Source organism: Balaenoptera physalus (assembly GCF_965194825.1).
Source record: "Balaenoptera physalus genome assembly, chromosome: 7".
In the NCBI taxonomy this organism is placed as follows: Eukaryota; Metazoa; Chordata; class Mammalia; order Artiodactyla; family Balaenopteridae; genus Balaenoptera; species Balaenoptera physalus.
In genome coordinates, this window is record NC_138886.1 from 55,826,062 (window position 1) to 55,850,027 (window position 23,966).

At 37.7% G+C, this 23,966-nt stretch overlaps 1 protein-coding gene across 11 annotated transcripts in view; it reads left to right on the forward strand.

Moving 5' to 3' along the window:
- Positions 1–23,966, forward strand: part of CD274 (CD274 molecule) — a 42,484-nt gene that overhangs the window by 8,949 nt on the left and 9,569 nt on the right. For 4 of the 11 annotated variants that reach the window (XR_014266092.1, XR_014266093.1, XR_014266094.1 and 1 more), the window contains 5 exons: positions 8,671–8,736; positions 9,629–9,970; positions 16,002–16,286; positions 18,332–19,951; positions 21,029–22,954. Coding sequence is in view for 3 of the 11 variants with exons in the window: in XM_082471085.1 (XP_082327211.1) it covers positions 8,685–8,736; positions 9,629–9,970; positions 16,002–16,286; positions 18,332–18,439; positions 19,892–19,992 (888 nt within the window). In the remaining 8 variants the exon portion in view is untranslated. Of the gene's footprint in view, positions 1–2,399; positions 3,553–8,670; positions 8,737–9,628; positions 9,971–16,001; positions 18,255–18,331; positions 22,955–23,966 lie in introns of those variants that run through there. The other 7 variants (XM_082471086.1, XR_014266096.1, XR_014266097.1 and 4 more) reach the window with 7 other exon arrangements.

The following is a 23,966-nucleotide window of genomic DNA, read 5'->3' on the forward strand; positions in this document are numbered from 1 at the left end:
AGGCTCTAGATCCAGTAACCTGGATGTGACTATAATTGGCCTTTGAATAACTACTTACACCAGAAAACAAAAATCAGTTTTTCTCTTTCAAGTAGAGATTCTGAAGACTTTTAGACTCTTAGAAGTCATAGTGTTCTTAGTTTAAAACCAAGAATGAGTATAAAAATAATACTCCCGGAGGCAATTCTACAAACACGTTTGAACTAAATCATATTCTCGAACCAAGTAAAATAACTCACAAGGGGACTATTTGATTTGTACAACATTCACTTAGGTTACTTAGTTCTAAGATATTAAATCTATAAAATATTTCCCAGTATTCTCTGAAAAGGTATCTCCCAATTGTAAATTCTATTTTTAGCAGCCTTCAGTTCATTTATTGAGATTCCTTGGAATTAAATTATTTACCATAGAGTGTTCCCAACTTCCCACAGCATTTACCTGGGTCATACTTATCTATGTCTGGGTTTGTGAATTCCTTGAGGACAAGGGACATTGTTGGAGGCCTCATCTTTGTTTTAAAGAACCCACAGTGTGGGAGCTGCCCTTTGTAACCAAGAGCTCTTCACCTGACCAGCTCTTCTCCAGCTCAGGACAGGAAGGAAGACACAAATACAGTCCTTGTTAAGTAAGAGAAGCATCTGAGCATGGGTGTTAAGTGATGAAGGCTGCTACCCCTTGGCCATCCACACATGTTAATTGCTCCTGTATTTTAAACAGTTGTATTGTATAACCAGAGCAAAGTGTTCTGCTCCATGAAATCTGTTTGGCACCAGTCTATGGGGGTGGATGGCAAAGGTGGAGGCAACAGAAGGTGAGAGTTGGTGGATGGGGACAGAGAGAGAAATGGGCGTAACATACGGCAGTGGTTTACAACCCTACACAATCAAAAATAGAACATGGGGGAAAATCTGGATGTTGTCTTTATATATAATAATAAAATGCATTTCTACATATTCAGTGAAAACAAAGCAGTTTGTTAATATTTTTTTGTTTGTTTTAAGTATCTTTATTATGTCCTGTCCTTGATGATAAAGAAAGTTTACTGGAAATTGCTCCTTCACCAGGAAATTGCTAGTATCACTTCAGACCCACTTGTAAGAGCCTGGAATCTCTCTCTCTAAGGTCAGGACAAACAAAGATCATCTCTCTTGTTTTAGGGGCAAAAGTGAAAGTAGAATAGGCAGAGGTAGAGTGAAGAATGGTGTTGATACCAATTAACCAAATTAGATGGAGGAAGGAGAGTTATAACTGTACTTGCAAAGAACTCTTCGTTCAATTTTTTCCCTTAAACATTATATCATCAATTTTAAAAACTTCAGTGTGCACGTGACTCATGTGGGGATGGTGTTGAAATGTAGACTCCCAGGACCACCCCCAGGAGAATTGGATTTAACAGGTCTGTGGCAGAGACCGGGAATCTGTATTTAAACACCTATCCCAAGTCAACTGTGATGCAAGTGACCCTCAGAAACACTCTGAGAAATAGCACATCAGCAATGATGAGTTTTTAACCTCTAAAAATGAACAGATTAAGAGGGGTGTGAATGGGACATGGCGATACTGGAGATGATCAGGTGTCTAGTTCTATAGCTCTGGTTTCCCACTGCTCGTCTCGTATCTCAGCACTCCTCCATCTACTTCACCCAAATCACAAAACACGAACAAGGTTTTGGGACTGATGCCCCCCTGGGTGTTAGATTTTCATGTACTTTTTTGAAGTGATAAAATCTCTTTTTTTCTAAACACATCCTGTTTTTCTATCTCCAGATGATATAAAGACTTCATTAAGAAACTTGATAAACAGTATAGGAAAATGAATGGCTGAAGGGTGGAAACAGGTGGGTGAGATGAACAAAATCACAAATCCTCAGATTAGTAATATGTAAATCACTGAGGAGAAAGCTGAGTAAATACCTTCCATTCCCATCAACAACTTCAGAGAAAGGCAAATTCCATTCACCTCCTGCCTTGCCTGCTGATCATTATGTAGACCTTGAACAAAGTGCTTTGGTAAAACAAATAAACAAGCAACTAAACATCCCCCCCCACTGCCCCCAGTTTTAAAAATTATTCATGCATCATAGAGGCCATCTAAGAGGATATCACTTATTCCTGCCTACTCAGTAAATTATTTGCTCAGGAAAACTCAGCTAGTTAGTGGTAGGTGGCTCTAGAGCCAGCTTTTTCCCACGTGATGGTCATGACCCCATTAGCAGTTCTTGAAATCTATGTCCTGGGTCTTGAGTGTCATTTTTAGAAACATGAAACTGGTTAAATAGAAAATATCACAGGGAATAAAGTTGAGAAAACGCGGCTCTATTTCACCATGTGGCCTCAAAAAGAGATTTGAGCTAATCTCCAAGTCTATTACAATTTTATTGAGGCTAAAGAGATTTTAAAGGCAGTATCATCTTCTGTATTTTTCCAAGTTAAAAAATAAAAATATGTGATATTCTAAGAATGTGAAAATTCTTACTTGGGAAGCAAATGCCGTATCCAAGACAACGGACAGCTCAATATTCATTCATTATGCAGTAATTTGAATTGCAGTTGAGATGAATAAACAGGAAAAGCAAACAATGAAGAGTCCAAAATATCAATTTAAAATTAAAAAGAAAGAAGAGAGGGAGAGTGAGACTGCGCTAGAGAGCGAGAGAACGAAAGAGCAAGAGAGCCGCACCTAGAAGTTCAGTAGTGGGGAATGCGTGACACAATTCTGCCTCCGCCTCAGTATGAGTCACGTGGTTTCAGCTTGGGCTCAACCATTGATTCGGAGTTACCAGAGGATTTTCTTAACCCTCACCTGTGCCACCCCAACGTGGATCTCAAGGACGGCAGGATAGCAGGGATCCAGAGCATTCTTAAAAGGTTTTAGTCCTTATGGGAAGTTATTTTAATGACAAAGCAATGATAGTTTCACTATGTCGAGGAACTTTGAGGAAGTGACAAAGTCCACGTTTTAAAAATATATTTCCTATCACACACACCTACTTTCTAGAATAAAAACCAAAGCCATATGGGCCTGTCATTTTACTTTCTATATGTTGTAGATTTATAGCAAGTTATCAGGATGATCCGTCATCCTGTAAAAGCTTTTATCAGAAAGAGGGGAAACCTCATGGCAGAATTTAGAGTGTGAATTCTGAAGGTAAAACCAACGTCTGAAATCTGCGATGATTTCGGACGTTGGTTTGTTATTAAACATTGTTTAAAACATCAGATATTGATTTGTTTTCATCTTTGAAGCTTTTCTTTTGAAAAGCTGATTTACGGGAAGCCGGACTTAAGTTTCACTTTTGGTTTCACTTATCTAACTTTTTATTCCAAAAATGAAAAATCCGCTTGTTTTCCAAATTACAGGTTTAGCGGCAGCGTAAGAAAATCCAGTCGGGGGCGTGGGGTGCTGACCCGGGGGCGGGTCTGTCTGGCAGGGGTGGGCGGAGAACTCATCCACGCTAGCTCATTAGCCGCGGGCCGCCGCGGGTGGTCCTCGCAGTCCCGGGCGCAGTGCCGAAGCCTCCCCGCCAGCCGAGAGTCTCCCGCCCGCAGGTAGGGAGCGTTCTCGCTCACTGGCCAGCATCTTTGGCCATCTCGCTGGGCACTTTAAAACGGAACGTCAACAGACCCTTTCTTTGGGATGGAGAGCGGAGAAGGGAAAGGGAAAGCGTGATGGTTTGGGTGCAGCAGAGCCGATTAAGGTTAATAAGAACAAGTAACAAGTTTAGCCTTTAGCTAGGGGGATTCAGTTTTGCTTATCTTGTAAGTACATATATGTTCCTGCGCGTTCACGAATGTGGTCCTGAGGTGGGTAACCGGGTCTAGAGGGAAATTCCTGGGTTGGAGGTCGGGACACCTGGGTCCTAGTCCACCTTTAGCTGCTCATTAGCAGTCTGATGTGGGTAAGTCATCACACCTGCAGCATCTCTTAAGGTCCCTTCCTGGTGTAAGAGCCAGGATACCCGAGCCCGAGTTCTTTGCTCTATCTACTTTGAGGACTAAAGGAGTCCTGAAGGCGGAAGAGAGGAGCCTAAGGAAAAAAATGTTAAACATTTCTTAGCCACATTGAGCTTAGCCTATGTCAAAGTTCAGTTTGGGTTTGTCTTACAACACAGGGAGTCTTCATGTATCATTGTTCCACTTGTTTTGTGTACCTAATGTGGCTGATTTTCTATGGATTAAATTGCTTTCTAAAAATGTGATTTTTTTTTTTAATGGCTACATTCCATGGTGCTGGATAACCAAACAAAATTAATCCCCCATGCTGGACATAAAGATTATTTACAGTGGTTCACTATTTTAGCCATTCACTGAACATCATTGCGTATAAATATCTGGGACATTGCTGATTATTTCTTTCAGATTAACTCTTACAAGTATAACTACTTAATCAAAGTCTGAATGTTTTAACAGCCTTTTGATACAAATTGAAAATTGCCTTCCAGAAAGGTTGTGCCAGTTCACATTGACAGTTGCCCAGCAGTTTTTAAGAACTGTGACACTCTAAAGAAAAAATTAGCCTTTTTTTCAGTGAGGTAGAGTAGGCAGAGGTTACAGGATAATAGTTAGAGTGTGGTCTTAAAGGAAGCCACAGAAATACTATTGGGAATTGAAGCCACACCTGGGAAATGTACAAGAATATCTCATTGTGACTGAGGGGAAGGAGAATGGGCACAGGGTTTAGTCGAGTTTAATAGAGTTTTATATTTCATAGAGGTTTAATAGATCAACTCGATCTGTTAATCGGGTAGGTTTTCAGCTTACTTGGAGACACATTTTCAAACTCTAGGAATTTTTAAAAATCAAATCATAGTACATATACATCAGGTAACAATCAAAGGAAACCCTAACTAACAGATATCAAGACAGTCCTTGCTTATACTTTTGAGAAAGAAAGCTTGAGTTCTTTTCCCTGTCTTTTCATCCTACCCATCCTACCTTAGCGAGCTAGAGAAGTAGTATCAGCTCCATAGTGTTACACCGGGTTCCCCCAGGGACAAACCTGCTTCCCCATCCTGAATGAACCATCACTTCTTCCCTAGTTCACGTTTTCCTTGCTCTTTGAATGTCTCAGTTCTTGTCTGGGAATTCAGATATACTGTCAGAGTTTCTTCCCTGAAGAGGATGTCAGTGTTCTCAGACCAACTGCCCTAATGTGGAGTTTAGAGGTCAAAGACCATGTCTATTTACATGGTCCCTATCTATCTATCTATCTACCTGTCTTCCCTCCACTAACAACAACTGCACTCCAAGGGAATGGAGCCTTGGAAGAGGAGGTATAATGAGGAATTAGGTAAATATCAGATCTAATCCATCACCTTCCAGTAAACTTTTATTACCTCTAAAATTTTCAACTAAATTCGTTAAGGGATAGGAACTCTACCAGGGTATGCCATAAACATTGGAAAAGTTAGTTGAAATCCATGAGTGGATTTAATGTCCCTCTGTTTTATTCAGTAGTTCTTTGCTTGGAGTTAGGGGCATCTTAAGTTTTCTTCTGCCCGATAAATGTATTTGTGTTTATTATATCATATTAGTATTTTATAATTGTGGTATAATCAACTCTGGCCCAAGTAAAGGATAGGCAGATAGCTGCTGCAGCCTCATTTCAGCAACCTTTGTGTTCTCACAGTCCTGGCTGCCATCCCTGTTTCCCATGTACAGGACAGACAGAAAGGAGTGAAATAAGAATTATGCGCCTAACACTAGCAAGAGGATGATGATGATTTGTTTTAGTTTACCATTTTTGTATGTGTATATCTATATGAACATGAAGGATTCATACAGGTTGATAAGAAACCAGTAAGATAAACAGGCCAAAAAATGATCAGATAATTCACAAAAGAACTAAAACAATCAACAAACTTCAAGTTGTACTTTGTAATTAAATTAGAAAAAATATATATTTTAAACAAAACCAAGTGCTAGGTGAAGACCCAATGTAACTGGCACCAATTATCCACATGTATCAAGAACCAGGAAAATGTTCTTTGTCCTTGATCAACAGTTCCGCTTGAGGAAAATCTGTCCTCAGGGCCTAGCCTGGGACCTGGTACACAGTAGACACTTAACAAATATTTGCTGAATACACAAATACTTATATTTTTAAAACTGGAAACAATCCTCTACCTAACAACAGGGAAACTAAACATTATGGGACTACTAAACAAGATACTTATAAATATCATGCAGTAAAATGGAAATTATTTGTCAAAATATTAAATGAAAAAATGGGTGTTATGTGTATAATTGTTCTTAAAAGCTTCATGGGGAAAAGACTGGAACAAAAATATATACTGAAATGCTCACAGTGGTTGCAAGGTCTCTCAGCCTTGGAACTGTTGACATTTTGGGACAGATAGTTCTTTGCTGTGGGGCTGTCCTGTACATTGTAGGAGGTTTAGCAGCACCCCTGGCCTCTACTCACTAGATAGTAGCAACCCTTTCTCCACCCCATTTTGACAACTAAAGATGTTTCCAGGCATTACCAAATGCTCCCTGGGTTAAGTGATGGAATAGTGGGTGACTTTCCCCTTCTTTTCTTATTTGCCATAATGTGGTAATATTATTTTAATAATGAAGAAAAACAGAAAAATAAACACATGCCATTATTCTACCTCAACTCTGATGTTTGGGGCTCTGGGGTTCTTTCCATTATACTACTCCATCTGCCAAACTCTCTGCAGCTTGGCAAGATGAAATGGTTCATTAAATTTTGTTTTAATTTTTTTCTGGTAAAAGTAAAACACATTCATTGGTTTGAAAATCTGGACACAGGAAAACACCAAAGAAGTCATTCACAATCTCATCTCCCTTTTCTTCTTTTTCTCCCATCCTTTCTTCCTTTTGAAAACTATAAAGAGATAAATACCTGACTATTCTTCCTTTAATTTCATTCCTAGATATAATCACTGTCAGCATCTTGGTATGGATTTTTCTGTAAATTTCCATGTCTAAATATACACACACAGATTATTTCTTTTTTAAACAAAAGTGGATTTCTGCTACATATACTGTTCTGCAACTTACTTTCTACATCTTTACAAAGTCAATACATCTACATGTATTCCTTCCTTATGGTATTACATTATAGGGGCATACCAAAATTTATTTAACCATTTAGGCTATCTAGGGTATTCCCAGTTTGGGGCTGGTATTAGCAATGCTAATCCTTTGACATCTGTTGTTACATGCATGTGTTTTTGTTTTTGTAAGATATATTTCTCAGAGAGGAAGTGAAAGCAAATATGACATATACATTTAAGATTTTAATGGAGATTACCAAATTGCCCTTCCAAAAAAGGTTATACAGATTCACATTCCTACCATTAGTGGGTAAGGAAACCCATTTGTTCATATCCTCAGAAATGCTAAATATTAGGAAACTTTATAATTTTGATCAAGCTAATAAGTGAAAAATGGTGTCTCATGTCTTAAACTATCATTTTTTCTTTATTGGTAAAATGAGCATCGTTTCCTATGTTTAGTTGTCATTTGTATTTCTTATTCTCTGAACTGTATATTAGAACCTTTGGCTCATTTTCCTGTTGGGTTGTGTGTACTTTTCTTATTGATTTTTAGGAGCTATTTATATATGTATGACATAAATCTTCTGCCTTACATATGTGTAACATTGATTAATTGATCAATTGTGAGTTTTTGTATGTATACAAAGGTCGAAGAGACCCTAAGGCAGAAAACTGGCTTTCTTCTCAAAATGTAAATATATGTATTACATGAGAGAGAAAATACTTTAATAAATAAACAGATTTGCTGAACTATAGAACAAATCTTCTCTATTTACTCCTCTACTGGAATATATGCTCCTAGAGGAGAGTGACTTTTCTTTCCTGTTCACTGCTGTATCCCTAATGCCTAAATTAGTGCCTGGCACAGAAAAACTACTCAATCAATGTTTGCTGAATCAAAGAATTGGTAGAATTTCAAGCAGGATGACACAATGAAGTGTAGAATCTAGGCAGATACCCCTGAGAGAGGGCTGTGAGTGAGTCACATCTTAATGTGAAGTGGTTGAATACAACTGTTTCTCCTTCTCACTCCCCCTACTACTAGTGGAATCAGTTTATTGAGAGAATGGAATTTATAATTTGGGATAAACAAAGGACAAAAGAGGAGATTTTAGAAGGATGGAACCTGGAGGAGAACTGGCATGGTTGGGATAATAATGTGGAAGGCTTGAATAGTTAAAGGGTAGGATGAAAGTATTCAGCTGCTAGGGGGGAAAAGGCATTGAAAGGTGGGAGATAATGGAAGTCAGAGTCTCCTTGCTTTGAAATTTTGTATAGGGCAGGCTTGGATTCCTAGATATGTTACACTGCAGGAAAAGAACAAAAAGTAATTGAGAGGATTTTGGTGCAATATTTTCTTCTTGGTTTCTTTTTTTTTTTTTTTTTCTTGGTTTCTTTTGAGTGTACAAGTTTTTTTCCAGGCCTTGTAATTAAAATTCTCATCATAGTGCCTTTTTTTTTTTCATTTAGCTTTATGTGGCTGTGGGATATTAAGTGAAGGTATTGAACTTCTAAATTCCCTGCTGTATTTCAGCACTTACAAATCAGTCATTGAATTTCAATTAAAACTGCCAAGTCCCATGATGTCTGGGTATTCAATTATTGAGTAAAGCAGTTTTCTTTTTGTGTTTTCCATAATTAGGTCATTCCAGAAAGATGAGGATATATAGTATCTTTACATTCATGGCTTACTGTTGTTTGCTGAAAGGTAAGACACCAAATCCTTTCATTAAGTTCTATAATTTAAATATTTTAACTATAAGATAAAAACTGAAATAATAAAATAGATATAATTTTTGTAGAGAAGACATTCTATTTTTCCTTTATTATAATTCATAAACATATTTCATAAACCCATTTCACTGGACAAAGATATAGGGAGTATGGACACATCTAAAGAAACAAAATTAACCCATATCCATTTATCCATTGCTCATTATCCATTATCCATTTCCCAAGGGTAATTACTTAAAATATCTGAGGAAATGGCCTATGTGTATACTTTTATATGCTTGTTTTAAACAAGGGCAAGATCATTCTATCCACCTTGCTCTATGACCTGCTTTTCCCAGTGAGTATATTCTAAGGAAGAATTATAGTGTACATGCAGTGTCAGGGTAACACAGTACTGGTATCAGCCTGAGACCCTCCCTAAATCTCTGTACTCATCTACCTCTGGCCAGACAACTGATTAAGAGTTTCGGGCAGTATGCAGAGAGGAGTATTGGAATCTATGATTTAGACTATGTAAAAGGCAATGAGTGTCCAGTCAAAGGACATTCTGGGGATGTCCACATGAAACAAAGTATCCCTGGTTATAAGTACCCCATTACCATATAATATTTCTAGAGTAGTGTATGTTTATGAATTTTGGGACTACAACTTGTTTAGCTAATTTTATGATTTTAATTCAGGAATGAGATATACATCCTAAAACGTGTCTCAAGCTCACTGGATAAAATATGTATTTCAGGGAAGTAAGTCCTTAAATGTAATTATCACATAAGTGATCAGATAAAGCTTTTGTAAACACTGCACTCATTCTATAAATTTTTTGAGGAATTTTCCATCTTCTAAAGATTGGTCATCTTTCTTTTCAGCCTTTACTATCACAGTTCCCAAGGACCTGTATGTGGTAGAGTATGGCAGCAATGTGACATTGGAATGCAGATTTCCAGTAGACAAACAATTAAACCTGTTGGCATTAGTTGTTTACTGGGAAATGGAGGATAAGAAAATTATTCAGTTTGTGAATGGGGAGGAAGACCTGAATGTTCAGCACAGTAGCTACAACCAGAGGGCCCTGCTGTTGAAGGACCAGCTCTCCTTGGGAAAGGCCGCACTTCAGATAACAGATGTGAAATTGCAGGATGCAGGGATTTACTGCTGCTTGATCAGCTATGGCGGTGCTGACTACAAGCGGATTACTTTGAAAGTCAATGGTAAGACCTATTATAGATAAAGAGACACAGCCTTTATTAAAACCATATCTCAGTGTTGAGAACTTTTCAATCTTGGAATTCCAGACTCACTTTCCACAGCAGCAGTCTGTTCATTCATTCATTCACATACTCATCCAATGAGCATTGCTTGAGCACATCCTATTTGATAATCCCTGGAGATCCAGAGCCAAACGTGGCAGTCATGTTTCACAACACATTCAGTATTCCTAAAAATAAATTCCTAATCTTCACTTTTTTATTATTATAAAAGTTATATATATATATATATATATATATATATATATATATATATATATATATTCTTACAAATAATTCGGATACTTGGAAGAGAATAAATGAACCACAAAAGTGTCTCTCCTCCCTTCACCACTATCTTCCATGGCATACAAGGATAATAGTCACTATTTGTGTGTCCCTCCAAGAATTTTTAAAGTCAATACCTATTTCTTAATTTTATGAGGTCTGCCAGCATTTTTTCTTTGAACCTCTCTATGTCAAATCCAAATAAATATATTAAAGACAAACCCCATTGTAAGGTTCACATTCAAAAAGACTTGAAGTCAATCTATGAAGGCAAAAAATAATCATGTCAAGTATTGAATAAACTATTCTTCCTCAGAGACAGTATAAACTATGCTCACTAGACATACATTCATCTTAAAAATCTGTACCATTTTTATCTTGGAGTGTTGAAGAGGAACTGTGTCAAATTCCTGGGTACTGACCTATAAATATGACATCAGGTCACCTGGGTTCAAAGTTTGGGGTTGCTTCTATCTCAGTAAAGGAAAACACCTTAGCTGACCACCTCTGCTTTCACTGTTAAGATTCATAAAATTGAGAGCTGAAAGGATCCCAGGCAAGAGGAGCTAATCCAAACACCCAAAGAACAGAAATCCCCCGGAAGGATCTTCTACTCACATACTTCCTACAATGATACCCCTGTCATTTGGACCTCCCTTCTATAGCCTATTTTAATTACTTTCTGATATTGAGCTGAAATCTGCCATCTCTAGTCATAGTTTTGAGATTATCTGCTTGCTTCTTTTGTTTACATGGTGACCTTTTAATATGTGACTAGAATTAAATCATCATCCCTTGGTGTTTCTATTCCTGACCTAAGTACCATCAATCTGAATGTCAGGAATATAAATAGAAAAAGTTTACATTTATCATAAAGGGGTAACTAATCATTATAAAGTCAAAATCAAAATTATATAGGAATTAGGAGAAATGCATCTGTTTTATGGTACATTGCTGGGTCTCTGATTCTGGCTCAATTAATGCTACTGTTGTCAAAATGTCACTTGTCTTGTGAGGTAGATTTAATTTAATTGTATCTTACCATATGCTTTTCCATAACAGATATTCGTGAAAGCAAGCTGATGAGATCCCAAGTTGGGATTTTTAACTTTTCTTCAGTCCATCAGCAAATATCAGGCATACTATGTTTCAAGGCATTAAAGAAATTATCAAGACTTACCTCCATGAACAGCCAGCATTGCTGGATCTAGGGTGGGGAGGAAGACCATAAGCCTGGCAGTCGGTTAGAAGGAAGTATAGAGTATATGTCTCTGCTTCCAGAAGAAGAGTCTCTCATCAGTCTGTAGGGAGTATGCAGAGAGTGGAAAAGCTGTCCCTGTAGTGAAGAAGGGTGTTCTTCCAGGTTATCTGGGCTCTGTAATGTCCCTTGTGGATTTGTGATTTCCTTTGCTGTGGTTTGACACAATGGGAAATCTTTTGGCACTGATGGTTTTTCCAAGGAGGGATCCTTGATGGAGCAAAGCAGATGACCAACCAGATTTGAGGATGTGACTTGTTTGACCATTCCATTTTGTACTATAAATTACTAATTTGGCATCCTAGTCCCACTCCATCTAGCTGTCATTTGCACACAGTGGTCTTGGAGGTCAAGTTGAGCTGCACTGAAAGCAAGTCAGCTACCAAGCTTCAACTGCACTGAGGCAGTGCCACCAAAGAAGTGTGGTGGCCAGCTTGCATGAGCTTTACAACTCAGGGAAGTAGAACTCCTGAGTCACCTCCATATGCAAACGATTTCACAGTAACGCTGTCGGGCTTCGCTTCCCATCACTGCTAACATGTGGTAACACAGCTTCCCCACAGGGAGTTTACTCACCATGGGATTTTAAAGGTGAAGCATTTCAAAACTGAAATTTGAAAGAGTTTAGTTTTAGATTAACTCAATTATGATCACTTTGGTGTTATTGCACCTTTCATGTTTGTTTAAATACCAGACTCTCGGGCATCTGACTTTCAGTTGAAAATGTTCTTTTTCCTTAAACACTGAATCTAATAGCAGGGAAAATGAAGTGCCCATTTCTACTTTCAAGAACTTAAATGGGATGAGGCACTGAAAGAACAAAGTATGTATAGTTATCCTGATAAAGCCAATTTGTTCATATGGACCAAGGATTAACTGCTATCATTCTTCACCAATCCCATCTCTCCTCCAAATTCACCAACCAGCCCTGTTTAAGTTTTCCCTGTAGCATGAAATCCCCATCTAATATATCATGTAACATATCATATAAATGTGCCTACATATTTTGTTTATTATCTCTCTCCTTCTTCTAGAATAATAGTCCACAAAGGCAGAGATTTCATCTCTTTTATTTATTACTGTATCCCTAGGACTTGGCATATAAGAGTAGTAGTGTGATAAGAACCCACAAAAAAATATATGTTGAATGAATGAATGAATGAATGGCATATTTCCTCAAATAGGATAAGCCTAAAAAATTTGAAACATGAACTGGTTTGGATACATGAAAATTTATTTCCAAGACTGTTCATTAGGAACTGTCAGTACTTTCTAAAGAATACCACATGAGTGCACTTTGGTAGTAGTAAGAAAAGGAAGAGCAGCTCTAGCAGTAAAAGCAGTAGTAATTAAGCCTTATATAGTACTTATGTGCCAGGCCCTATCCTAAGCACTTTGCCTATATTATCTCATTTAATCCTCAAACGACTCTATGGAGTAGGAGCTTTATCATGTCTAAGATGCACGTTTTTCACATTTTACTATCTCTGAAATCTGAGTGTGTCTTTCAGTAGGTGACATCTTAAGAGTCAGTGATATGTGGTGTTATTCTTCTCATTTCATGGATGAGCAAACTGAGGTCCAAAGAAATTAAGTAATTTACCAAGTTCATTAAACTATTAAGTGATGAAGCCAGGTTCTAAACTCAAGCAATCTGGCTCTGAAGTCTGTGCCCTTAACAACCAGGTTTATTTCCTGTATTTGTACCTCCAAAGTGTGTATTGAGTTGTATATTGACTTCAAAACTACTGTTAGCTTTTTGTGGTCTGGATGTAATAGTTGCATTAGTACATGTGTACTCTAGATCTAGTAAACCAGGAGTCTGCAAATGTTTTCGATTACCTACCCCATCAGTAAAGCATGTTAAACTAATATATATATGTGTGTGTTTATAAAGAATATACTTGTGCTAATATATGTTATATCATCAGAAACTGACATTTTTTAAAGGCAAAAGAAATTGAATACCACCAGTTTCATATGGTTCAACCTAATACATTGCACATTCTATAAATGTACAAAAATAGAAATTTTTAAAAGATGAAATGAAAATTTAATAAACAATATTTTCAATGTCTTACTAATTATGATGCTTCACTATAATTAGCTAATATTTCAAGGCATAATATATCTTAGGTGAAATTTATCATTAACAAAAATGGATGGTCTTGACAATCTTGAGGTTTTTTAACCAATGCCTTGTCAGATCCAATTAGGTACTTGTTGTTTTACTTCATAAAGTCATGGTAAGAAGTATCACTCCTGCCATTTCCTTTTGGTTTTTGCTTGAATTATTGGTAATATCTTCAATCCTCAGTTTCTTTGTGGGAAACCTTTTAATTAGTTGTTCATTTTGTAAGCAGGTTAGTTTAGTTAAAATTAGATGAGAGGGACTTCCCTAGTGTTCCAGTGGCTAAGACTCCGCACTCCCAACACAGGGGGCCCAGGTTCGATCCCTGGTCAGGGGACTAGATCCCGCATGCCGCAACTAAGACCCGACACAGCTAAATAAATAAATATTTTAAAAAAAATTAGATGAGAGAACCTGAATATCTATAATAATCCCAAACAAGTCACTGTCCTCCCTTAGGTGTTGTAAAGCTCCCCTATTCCTTTAAGACAAAGTGAGGCCCAGTGTCAATCAGTAAATCTTATTAAGCTTAGATTATTTCTTAATTGTTATGATAAAAATACATATAAGTGGAGGTTCTAATATTTTCTTCTTAAACCCAAATACATGTGCTCCACTTGAGAGACTAATAAAATGGGTATTTAATCAGTGAGTAGAATGAATCCGCTAATTTGTTGGGCCCTTAAAGGTACAGTACATTTATACATATGCCCAGGCGTGAAACAACATTCTCCTTTATTCTTATTCCATTAAAAATAATAATCAAAGGGTAAAAAAGCAAACATTTTACCCTTAAAGTTTACTATTAACTCTGATTTTAGGCTTGGAATTTTAATTGTCCAAAAATCAAGCTGTGTGCTATATGAATTAGAACCTGTTATGGTAATATTATTTCATGAGGTATAATCAGTGGATTCCTTTTTAAAAGAATGCTTAAATATAATAGATAAAGGTTGAGGATTCAAGTACTCATGAGAACCATTATTTATGTTTTGAAATTGTAATTATGTTGATTTCCAATGTTTTCATTGAACATAATATCATTATTTCAGTTTTGTTTGATCTTGGCTGTATTGTATTAAATCTCTGTGAATATATCATATCACAAAGCCATTGTTGCGTCTTTAGTAAAGGAATGGAGAATTAAGGCTCTAGGTGGACCATTAGTGGTTACACTAAAATATTAGAAGTCAAATAAAAATTATGCCAACAGAATAATAACATGTTAACATACTTATCATAAATAAACATGAAAAAGATCTTAGGCATTGTAATTGCACTAAATAATCTACTAGAATATTTAGTACATCGGGTATCTTAATCCTAAAAGGGTCCCAAACTTATGATCTAAAATTTAATCAAAGTTTCTTCCTTGCGTATAATTAAATGATTTATTAAAATAACCAGCATAAAAAGTTTAAAAAATAAGTATCATAATATGGTATTCTAGATGAGATCCTAGAACAGAAAAAGGACATTAGGGAAAACTAGTGAAATGGAACAAAGTATAAAGTTTAGTTAATAGTACTGTACTAATGTTGGTTCCTTAGTTAGGATGAAAGTACCATGGTAATGTAAGATGGTAACAATAGGGGAAACTGGGAGAGAGGTATGTGGGCACTCTGTACTATCTTTGCAACTTTTCTGTAAATATAAAACTATTGTAAAATTTTTTAAAATGCATTTAAACTTTAAAAATTATCATGCAGGAACATGTATCAACTTTTACAATGACGTGATACTATTTTCATACCTAATTTCTGATCATTTACCTAAAATTGGAAAAGTGAATGGCCCATCAAAATGAGATTTTCTGTTTATTAAATAAAGTCTAAGAAAACAGTACTGAACAGCTAGAGATGTTCATGTTTATAAAGACAGCTTTGCATCAACAAAGAGATAATAAATTTAAGAATTTGGCCCTTTGTAAAAACTGTAAAACTTTACTGCGAAACATATAAAGACTTGAGTAAATGGACAAACATATTTTGTATTTAGATAGAAAGACTACTGGTTTAAAGATGACAATTCTCTTTTAATTAATCTATACATTTATCAATACTTTGAGCGCAATAAAAATAGCAATTTGTTTTTTATAACAAGGTAGTTGTTCCCTTAAGCCCAAACTTGGCCCAAGTATGAGTGGAAGAGTTGAGGCAGAACTACCAGGCATTCCCCACTGCTGAGACATCTGAACATTAAGCTTATTTCTCTGAGAACAGCCTGGATTGGTATTCTTTCTAAGGTAGACAAGACCAAGCCACATGTCTAGTTCTGTGCTAAGTGAAAGCCATGCCTTCTTTTTGCTCATGACCTAGCTCCATACCGCAAAATCAACCAAACAATTTCTGTGGATCCAGTCACCTCTGAACATGAACTAACGTGTCAGGCTGAGGGTTACCCTGAGGCTGAAGTCGTCTGGACAAGCAGTGACCACCGAGTCCTGAGTGGTAAAACCACCATCACCAGTTCCAAGAGGAAGGAGAAGCTTTTCAATGTGACCAGCACACTAAGAATCAACACAACAGCTAATGAGATTTTCTACTGCATTTTTCGGAGATTAGGTCATGAGGAAAACAGTACAGCTGAGTTGGTCATCCCAGGTAATATTATGAATGTCTCAATTAAAATGTGCCTAGTACTGTCCCTTGGTACCTAGCCTGATGCCTGCTCATCGTAAGCTTTCATTGTTTGTTGAATGAATGAATAACACTGTATTTACAAAATGCATCCTACTTCCTCACCTCCATTCATCCAAGTCATATTGCTACTTAATAAACATTCAGCAAATATTTATTGAATATGCGGTACGTGCCAGGCATTGGGGACTCAGTTAACACTCTCCAGGAAGTAGATAATAAAACAGGCAATCTCATTTTATGTAGGACATGCTCTTGTGGCTGGGGGATCTAGGGGAGCACCTGAGAGGAAGACTCAACTCAGGCCAAGTTTCAGGAATCCAAATCTGAGCACATCAGAGCTGTTTCCTTCTTTCCAGGGTTTCTGTGGCAGGAAGCAAATGGAATGTACTTTCCTATCTTATTCCAAACGGGAGAGATCCTTCCTCCCCATCTGCCTCCTCCAAGGTAGTCTGCTTAGTGCGTAAGATATAAGGCTGTGTGTCCCTGGGCAAGCAACTCGACTTCTTCTGTGTGTTTCACTTTTCTTATATAGTTATAACCTATTGGGCAACACCATCATAGGAATACATGAGCTACGGTGTATGAAAATAATTTGAGACTCTTGTTTGCGCAGAATCAACGATTTTTTTTTATCTCACTCTCCTATAGACGTGGGTAAGGCAGGATACAGTCTGGTGAGAGGCTCAGACCTTTAGAGAAAGTGAGCCTTGAGAGCATGATGTTAATATTGGGTTGGCCAAAAAGTTCATTCGGTTAGTGAATACGTTCAATGAAGTTCTTCGGGAAAATGAAAAATGTGTCTTTTATTTTTACTTAAAAGCGAGTGAACTTTTTGGCCAACCCAATATAAACCCAGAGGTTTATATTGTCTGCTTCTCAGAGGCACTTCTCACCACTCTCTCCCCCACTAGATGTTGACAGTAAAGCTTAGGTACTTCAGAGAAAACAAATAAAAAATTGAATAGAAAAGGCAAACAATAGGAAAAGACAATCCAGGGTGGTCCTATGAACAAAAAGAACAAAAGAAGTTTAGAAAATTGAAGAGATGCTCTTACTGGGGTGTGAATCACTTTGGTAGGAGCTGCATTAGTATAATAGGTTCCTGCCATTTAAAAGCTATTTTATGATAACTTACTTGTGGGAAGACCTAGGGTTAACTCACCTAACTGCTCAGAATCTGTTTCCTCATCTGTAACCTGGGGATTTAAAAAAAAAAAATGGCACACCTAATTCATAAAGTTATTAACAGGCTTTGTAAACTGCAAGCTACTAGAGAAAAGCTGACTACGGTTGCAGCTTTAAAGCTTGAACTAGGTAGTCATGGATCATGGCTAATGGTGGGAGGTGAGAGTTAGCAGTCTCTGAGCATCATGTGCCGTAAGACCCCTTTTCTTCCTGCATGGGACTGGAGACAGGTTGGCGAGAGGTGCCAATGATTAGATGTCCGAAGATGTTCAAACTGTGGAGAAAGAAAAGATAGCAAACAATGGTCCCAATCATGGCCACAGATATGGGGAAGCAGGAGCTCTTTGGCAATGCCAGTTGGCCTTCATGTTCCATCTTTGCCATGTGCAGTAGGCTGCTACCTTTTATGTTAAGGAATGCAGGAAGTGAAATAATCAAGGCTACCATATAATATTGAGTTGCCACTCCCTGTGAAAAGCACTTTATAAACATTAGCCTCACAAAAATTTCATTATCATTTCCATTTTTTAGCCTGGTTAAAGGACTTACTGGAGATCGCAAAACTAGTGAGTGGCAGCAGAACTTAACCCCAGGTTCATCTGTCCAAAGCCTGGGCTGCTTCCACTTTTCCATGCTGTTCCCATTTTCATATCTGAGGTATCTCACCATTCCAGCCACTCACTGGAAAGGAACTTACGGTATTTAAGAAAATTAACCTAATACTAACCTAAATTAAGCTTCAAAGATGATTATTCTCTTGACCCCTTCCAAAGAAGATTTTATCTTTAGTCAGTTTCTTTTTATTTTGTTTTGTTTTTCAGAACCATATCCAGATCCAGCAAAAAAGAGGACTCACTTGGTGATTCTGGGAGCTCTCCTGTTGTTCCTTAGTGTAACCCTGACAATCATCTTCTGTCTAAAAAGAGATGGTATTTCCTTTATTGTAATAGTCTCCATTGGGGTTGAGGGGAAGTGTATGAGAGTGCTACTGTTGTCACAATTGCATTTAGTGGGCAGAGCCAGGGATGCTAAATCTCCTGTAATCTGCAGGACAGTCCCATGTAACAGGGAGCTTTTATACCCAAAATGCTAGGGGTGCCCCCAGCAGGAAACAGTGATTTATCAAATGGTTTCCTATTAGCTTTCCCTTCCAGGGCCAACTTTCAGTTATGCAAAGTAGGTTTTTAGTTACTGTTCTGCAGCATCACTTTCATTGAAGGGCGGCAGTGAACACTTGTAGTAACATTTCCAAGGGGGTGAGAATTGGATCATGGCTGCAAGCAAACCTGACTTGCCTCTGCAAGGTAGCACAAAGACACTCCACTGTTTGATATCAATTATAGTGAAGCTGTGCAGGATTGCTGGGTGAAGATCATGAGAGAAAGGTTGTGTATGGAGGTTGAAGAAGACCAAGTGTTAAACAATTTCTTTCTGTCATGCAAATAACCACAGACTTACAGAAGAGAAAAAGCTAAATGCCTGTTTGTTTCAGTTGAATTTGTCAAGCATTAGTTGCACTGTTATATTGAGCTGGTTTCTGGGACCTTTAAATAATAAAGATAGTTCTTTATGGAGAGCAGTGGTACTTTTACCATAGAGTAGTTTGCAAGATTTCTGGCTGAGGGTGTTATATAGATTTCAAAATAATTTTAATGTGTGTATTTCTCTATTTACCCAAGGGGGCAATTAAAATTCAGGAAAACGTGGCTATTCAAATAATTTCCTTTCATTTTAAGATGATTCAGAGTGAACATTTCCCCAGTACTTTGAGAAGTACACCAAAGGATCTGATGATGATCTGTGTATAGAGTTATCTGTTGACAAATAGGGAAGTGGAAAATGGAAGGGAATTCCAATAGTCGTTGAGAAATTCCCTACAACCCCGTAAGAGGTGGGTGGATCTGGGAAAGTGGTGTAATTGAGGGAGTGGAGGTCAGCTTCTTCTAATGAACAAGTACTTAACAGAACTGAGACAGCCAGAATATAAGGATCAAGTTTCAGTGATAGGAAGACCTGAGATGGCTTTGATTTGTCCAAGGAAGTGGCTGTGGCCAACTTGCATTTCCATGTGAAAAATAATTAGTTGGCATTAGAAAGGGCTAGAAAACCAACGTATAATAAAGTGTCTCAGAATATGGTACATCTCTGGGGGAAGAATGGAAAATATAAGTATATACTCCTGAAGAAAATTTAGGAACAAAAGCATATGTCCTAAACTGTTGAATTAACCTCAGGGGTTGGGACTCCTGGAATACGGAAGTCTACTAGATTTCCTAAGGGATTAAAAATGTTTCATAGGAACCTGGGATTTAAACTTGAGTCACTGTGCGGGATGTAGAGTTGTGTTATATGGAAATAAAAATAACTTTTTTTTTTTCAAGTGAGAATGATGGATGTGGAAAAATGTGGCACCCGAGATATGAACTCAAAGCAGCAAAATGGTAAGAATATTAGCAGGGATCGGAAGTTGAAGGAAAAGTAAACAAAAAGTTAAAGAACAAGGAGAAGGCTATGAGCCGTAATCTCCCCTCATTTTACAGAATGCTGACTGTTGGAACTGCCGGCTCCTCTTTGCCTCACAACTCTGATATAAGAACTATTCCCACAGTCTGAGATTTAGGGATGGCAAAGGAGAGTAGAGGGATGGCTCTTTGCGGAGGTGGGGGAAGGAGGCAGCTTCTCTCTGTAAGGTTTCTATTGCTCCGCATCCTAACATCTCCCTGCAATAGGGGACCAAAGTGATTTATGTGGATGGGTGATAGATAGATGGATGGATGGATGGATAGATAGATAGACAGATAAAACGTGTATCAGGCACTGTGTGTACTGCTTCATGTGCAGTACTTCAATCTCCTCCCTCCACAAAATCAAAGAGGATTTATTTATTTATTATCCTAGGATAATACTAGGATTATTCCCATTTTATAGTAGAGAAAACAGAGGGTCAAGAGGATAATATAAATTGCCCAAGAACACAAATCTGGCAAAAATCAGGCGTTGGGGCCCACTAGCCTGACTATAGAACCTTACCCTTAACCTGTTCACTTAAATCCATTCCACAACAAATGTCTACATTTGTAGAAGTCCGCAAAGACCTCACCCAGATGATTGAACTAAGAGGAAAGTTATGTTAAGGTTTCTAATTCTTTTTAATGTAATTAGAAACCACACTTCACAATGAGCCCTAGTTTAAAGTAGTCTAATTACCTTGGACAAGCTCAGGCTTGTTTTGTTATGTAGTCCATAGCACTCATTTGTGTTGTAAAGCTAATTAATGAGTGTTGTTTGGAGCATCCTAGGGTGACAAACCATCCCAGTTTGCCCAGGACTAAGGGTTTTCTCAGAACATGGGTCTTTCAGTTTCACAACCAGGACAGTTCCTGGCAAACCAGGATGGTTGGTTACACTTTATCACGTAAAGGGAATTGGACATAAATATAATATGCTTGTTTCTCTTATTGCAAGTTTATTATATCATCTAGCAAATATAACTTATGTTTCTCATTTTCACTCTCCAGATACACAATTTGAGGAGACGTAATCCGACGTTGAAACTTCTGATCTTAAAGCAGGGATTCTCAGCCTGTGGTTTGAGTTCGTCAGGGTTAGGCATGGCCAGAGGCATGCAATGGGCCAGTGGGCTGCAGATGATGTAGAACTTAAAAGGCCCAAGCTCTGAAAATGGAAGCTGGGAAAGAAGAGGAGAACAAAGGAAGAAGGAGTAAAAAAGGTAGCCTTAGCCTGGAAGGGAACCTTGATACTTCAAAATAACTGGGAGACTCATCAATGCATATGAAAAGGAGAAAGGACACTTCTGAATGATAAATCTCCATGCAAATTATCCATCACTCATCCTAGGAAAACAGGTTGAGATTCCCTGATTTAATGGTCAGTTCCTGCAGAAGTGCCCTTTGCCTTCACTCAGTGTTGATTTGTCTTCTGGGTAATTGAGAGTCTCAGTGTTGCAACAGTACTTAAGTATGAGTTATTTTTATTTATTTTGAGTCTGTGGGGTCTTGTCATGTGAGTGTGGTTGTGAGTGATTTCTTTTGAAGATATGCTGTATTAGAAGTTAAGATTATGTCACCAGACCAAACTTATGCTTGATGACTTGTGTGTGTCCAGCAAAATATAGTATTTGTAAGTTGCTTGATATCCTCTATAACTATCAGTACATAGGAACCATAGAGAACAAACATTTGGTTTGTATAGGATATTACCTTATTTAACCCATTGATACTTTGACTGACTTGGATAATCTTATTCTCAGACCTCAAAGTAAGATACATTACCAAAATATCTGTTACGTTTAAGTATCAGCTTTACAACTATGTGTACACATAATCTCATTTCATCCCTGTAGCAGCTGTGTTGTAGCAAGCACTATTATTCTACCCATTTCACAGCTGAGGGAGCAGAGATAAAATAACTTGCCCAAGACAATAAACAGCAGACCTCAGATTTCCAAGACTGTCACCCACTGTCCTTTTATTTATTTATTTATTTTAATTGAGGTATAGTTGATTTACAATGTTGTGCCGATCTCTGCTGTACAGCAAAGTAACTCAGTTACGCACATATACACATTCTTTTTAACATTTTTTTTAATTAAAAAAATTTTTTTTACCCGCTGTCCTTTTAGAATACAATTTACAGCTCTGTTTTACTTTAAGAAATTCATTCATTCAGTGAACATTTAGGAAGCACCCTACCATGTCAGTCACTGTGCCAGGCAGAGTATACAGATGTGAGCAAGATAAAGCACTTCCCCTCGAGGAACTCATGGTATGATGCGGACAGCAGTAAGAAAACGTATTGCTACAATGTGGTGCATTATCATAGTATAAGGTGTTCGAGGAGAATGCTTGTATGAGGAGGAAAGTCTAGAAATGCTGCCAAAGGAGGGGACGCTCTGGGTAGCCAGCCAGTGTGTTCCTGGACAGTTGAAAATACTTAAACATTGTAATAATCAAAGCAATTTTAGTTTATGAGATGTCAGATTTTTTAAAACTGTGGAAAACAGCTCTTGAATTCCTTTTCTATCACTATATTTACCCCTGATTTGTTTGCCTTTGCCATGCAATTTGATGTTTATTTATATAGTGCCTAGTATTGTCTAGCAGTTTTCTTTTTTAAATTTTTTTAATTTTTTTAATTTTAAAAATTTTTAATTTTTTTTAAATTTATTTATGGCTGTGTTGGGTCTTTGTTTCTGTGCGAGGGCTTTCTCCAGTTGTGGCAAGCGGGGACCACTCTTCATGGCGGTGGGCAGGCCTCTAACTATTGCGGCCACTCTTGTTGCGGAGCACAGGCTCCAGACGCGCAGGCTCAGTAATTGTGGCTCACGGGCCCAGTTGCCCCGTGGCATGTGGGATCTTCCCAGACCAGGGCTCGAACCCGTGTCCCCTGCATTGGCAGGCAGACTCTCAACCACTGCGCCACCAGGGAAGCCCAGTTTTCTTTTTTATTTAAATGCAATTGAATTTTGAATTCATACTTTTTCATGATTCAAAATTCAAAAAGTCCAATAGGAGACATTAAAAAGTCTCCATTCCATCCTCCTACTCATCTAGTTTCCCTTTCCAGAAGCAACAACACTTGTCTTTTGTTTATTTGTCTTCTAAAGATATTCTATGAACATATGTGGAAATGTTTGTAAAATGTGTATATATTTTTAGTTTTTGCTCTTTTTCACATAAGTGGTAATGCATTATGCGTCTGCTGTGCCCTTTGCTATTTTTATTTAATATACTATTTCTTATGTAGTAGACAGAACAAATTTGAAGTTCCCAGAGGCTGGGCACTATGACTTGTTTGTTCTAGGTCATCTTTTCCATAGTCTCTTATTATCTTTCATATGATGTGGTACATACTAAAGAGTTACTACATCTACATTTAGACAACCAGCATTTGTCGAGTACTTGCTCTATGACTGTGTTTGGATTTGGTTTATTTTGTGTTTCTCAAAGAGAGAATGTGTTTCTCAAAATGGGTTTTCCAGGGTACATGGGGTCAACCTGTCCCTAAAGGACGACTTTATTGCTAAGTCTGTATGACAGAATCATGTCTGGAACTTGTTTTTTTTCTGTTTTCTCTTGACTATAAACTTGAATTCGATGTTGCACTTGCAAAATTACATGTTCTTTTAGGAATTTCCAGTCAAGTACCTTGACCCTAGACCTTCATCTGTGCCAGAAAAGGCCTGTGATGCCTGTGAGCTGTGCCTGAACCCTTGAGTCCCACCAGTTCTCACCACTACACAGGCCTCCTAAGACATTGCTTTCCAAAAGTTCAGATGCCCTCTCAGGAGGTCCCAGAGTATTTCTTCCCTCTTGGCCATTTACCTGGATCACTGACAAGGAAGACCTTCTTTGCTTTGCCACATGTCAAGGCTGAAGAAACAGAATCTCCAGTAGAACTTTTCCTGTTATCTTTTTGTACATGTTCATTTGCACA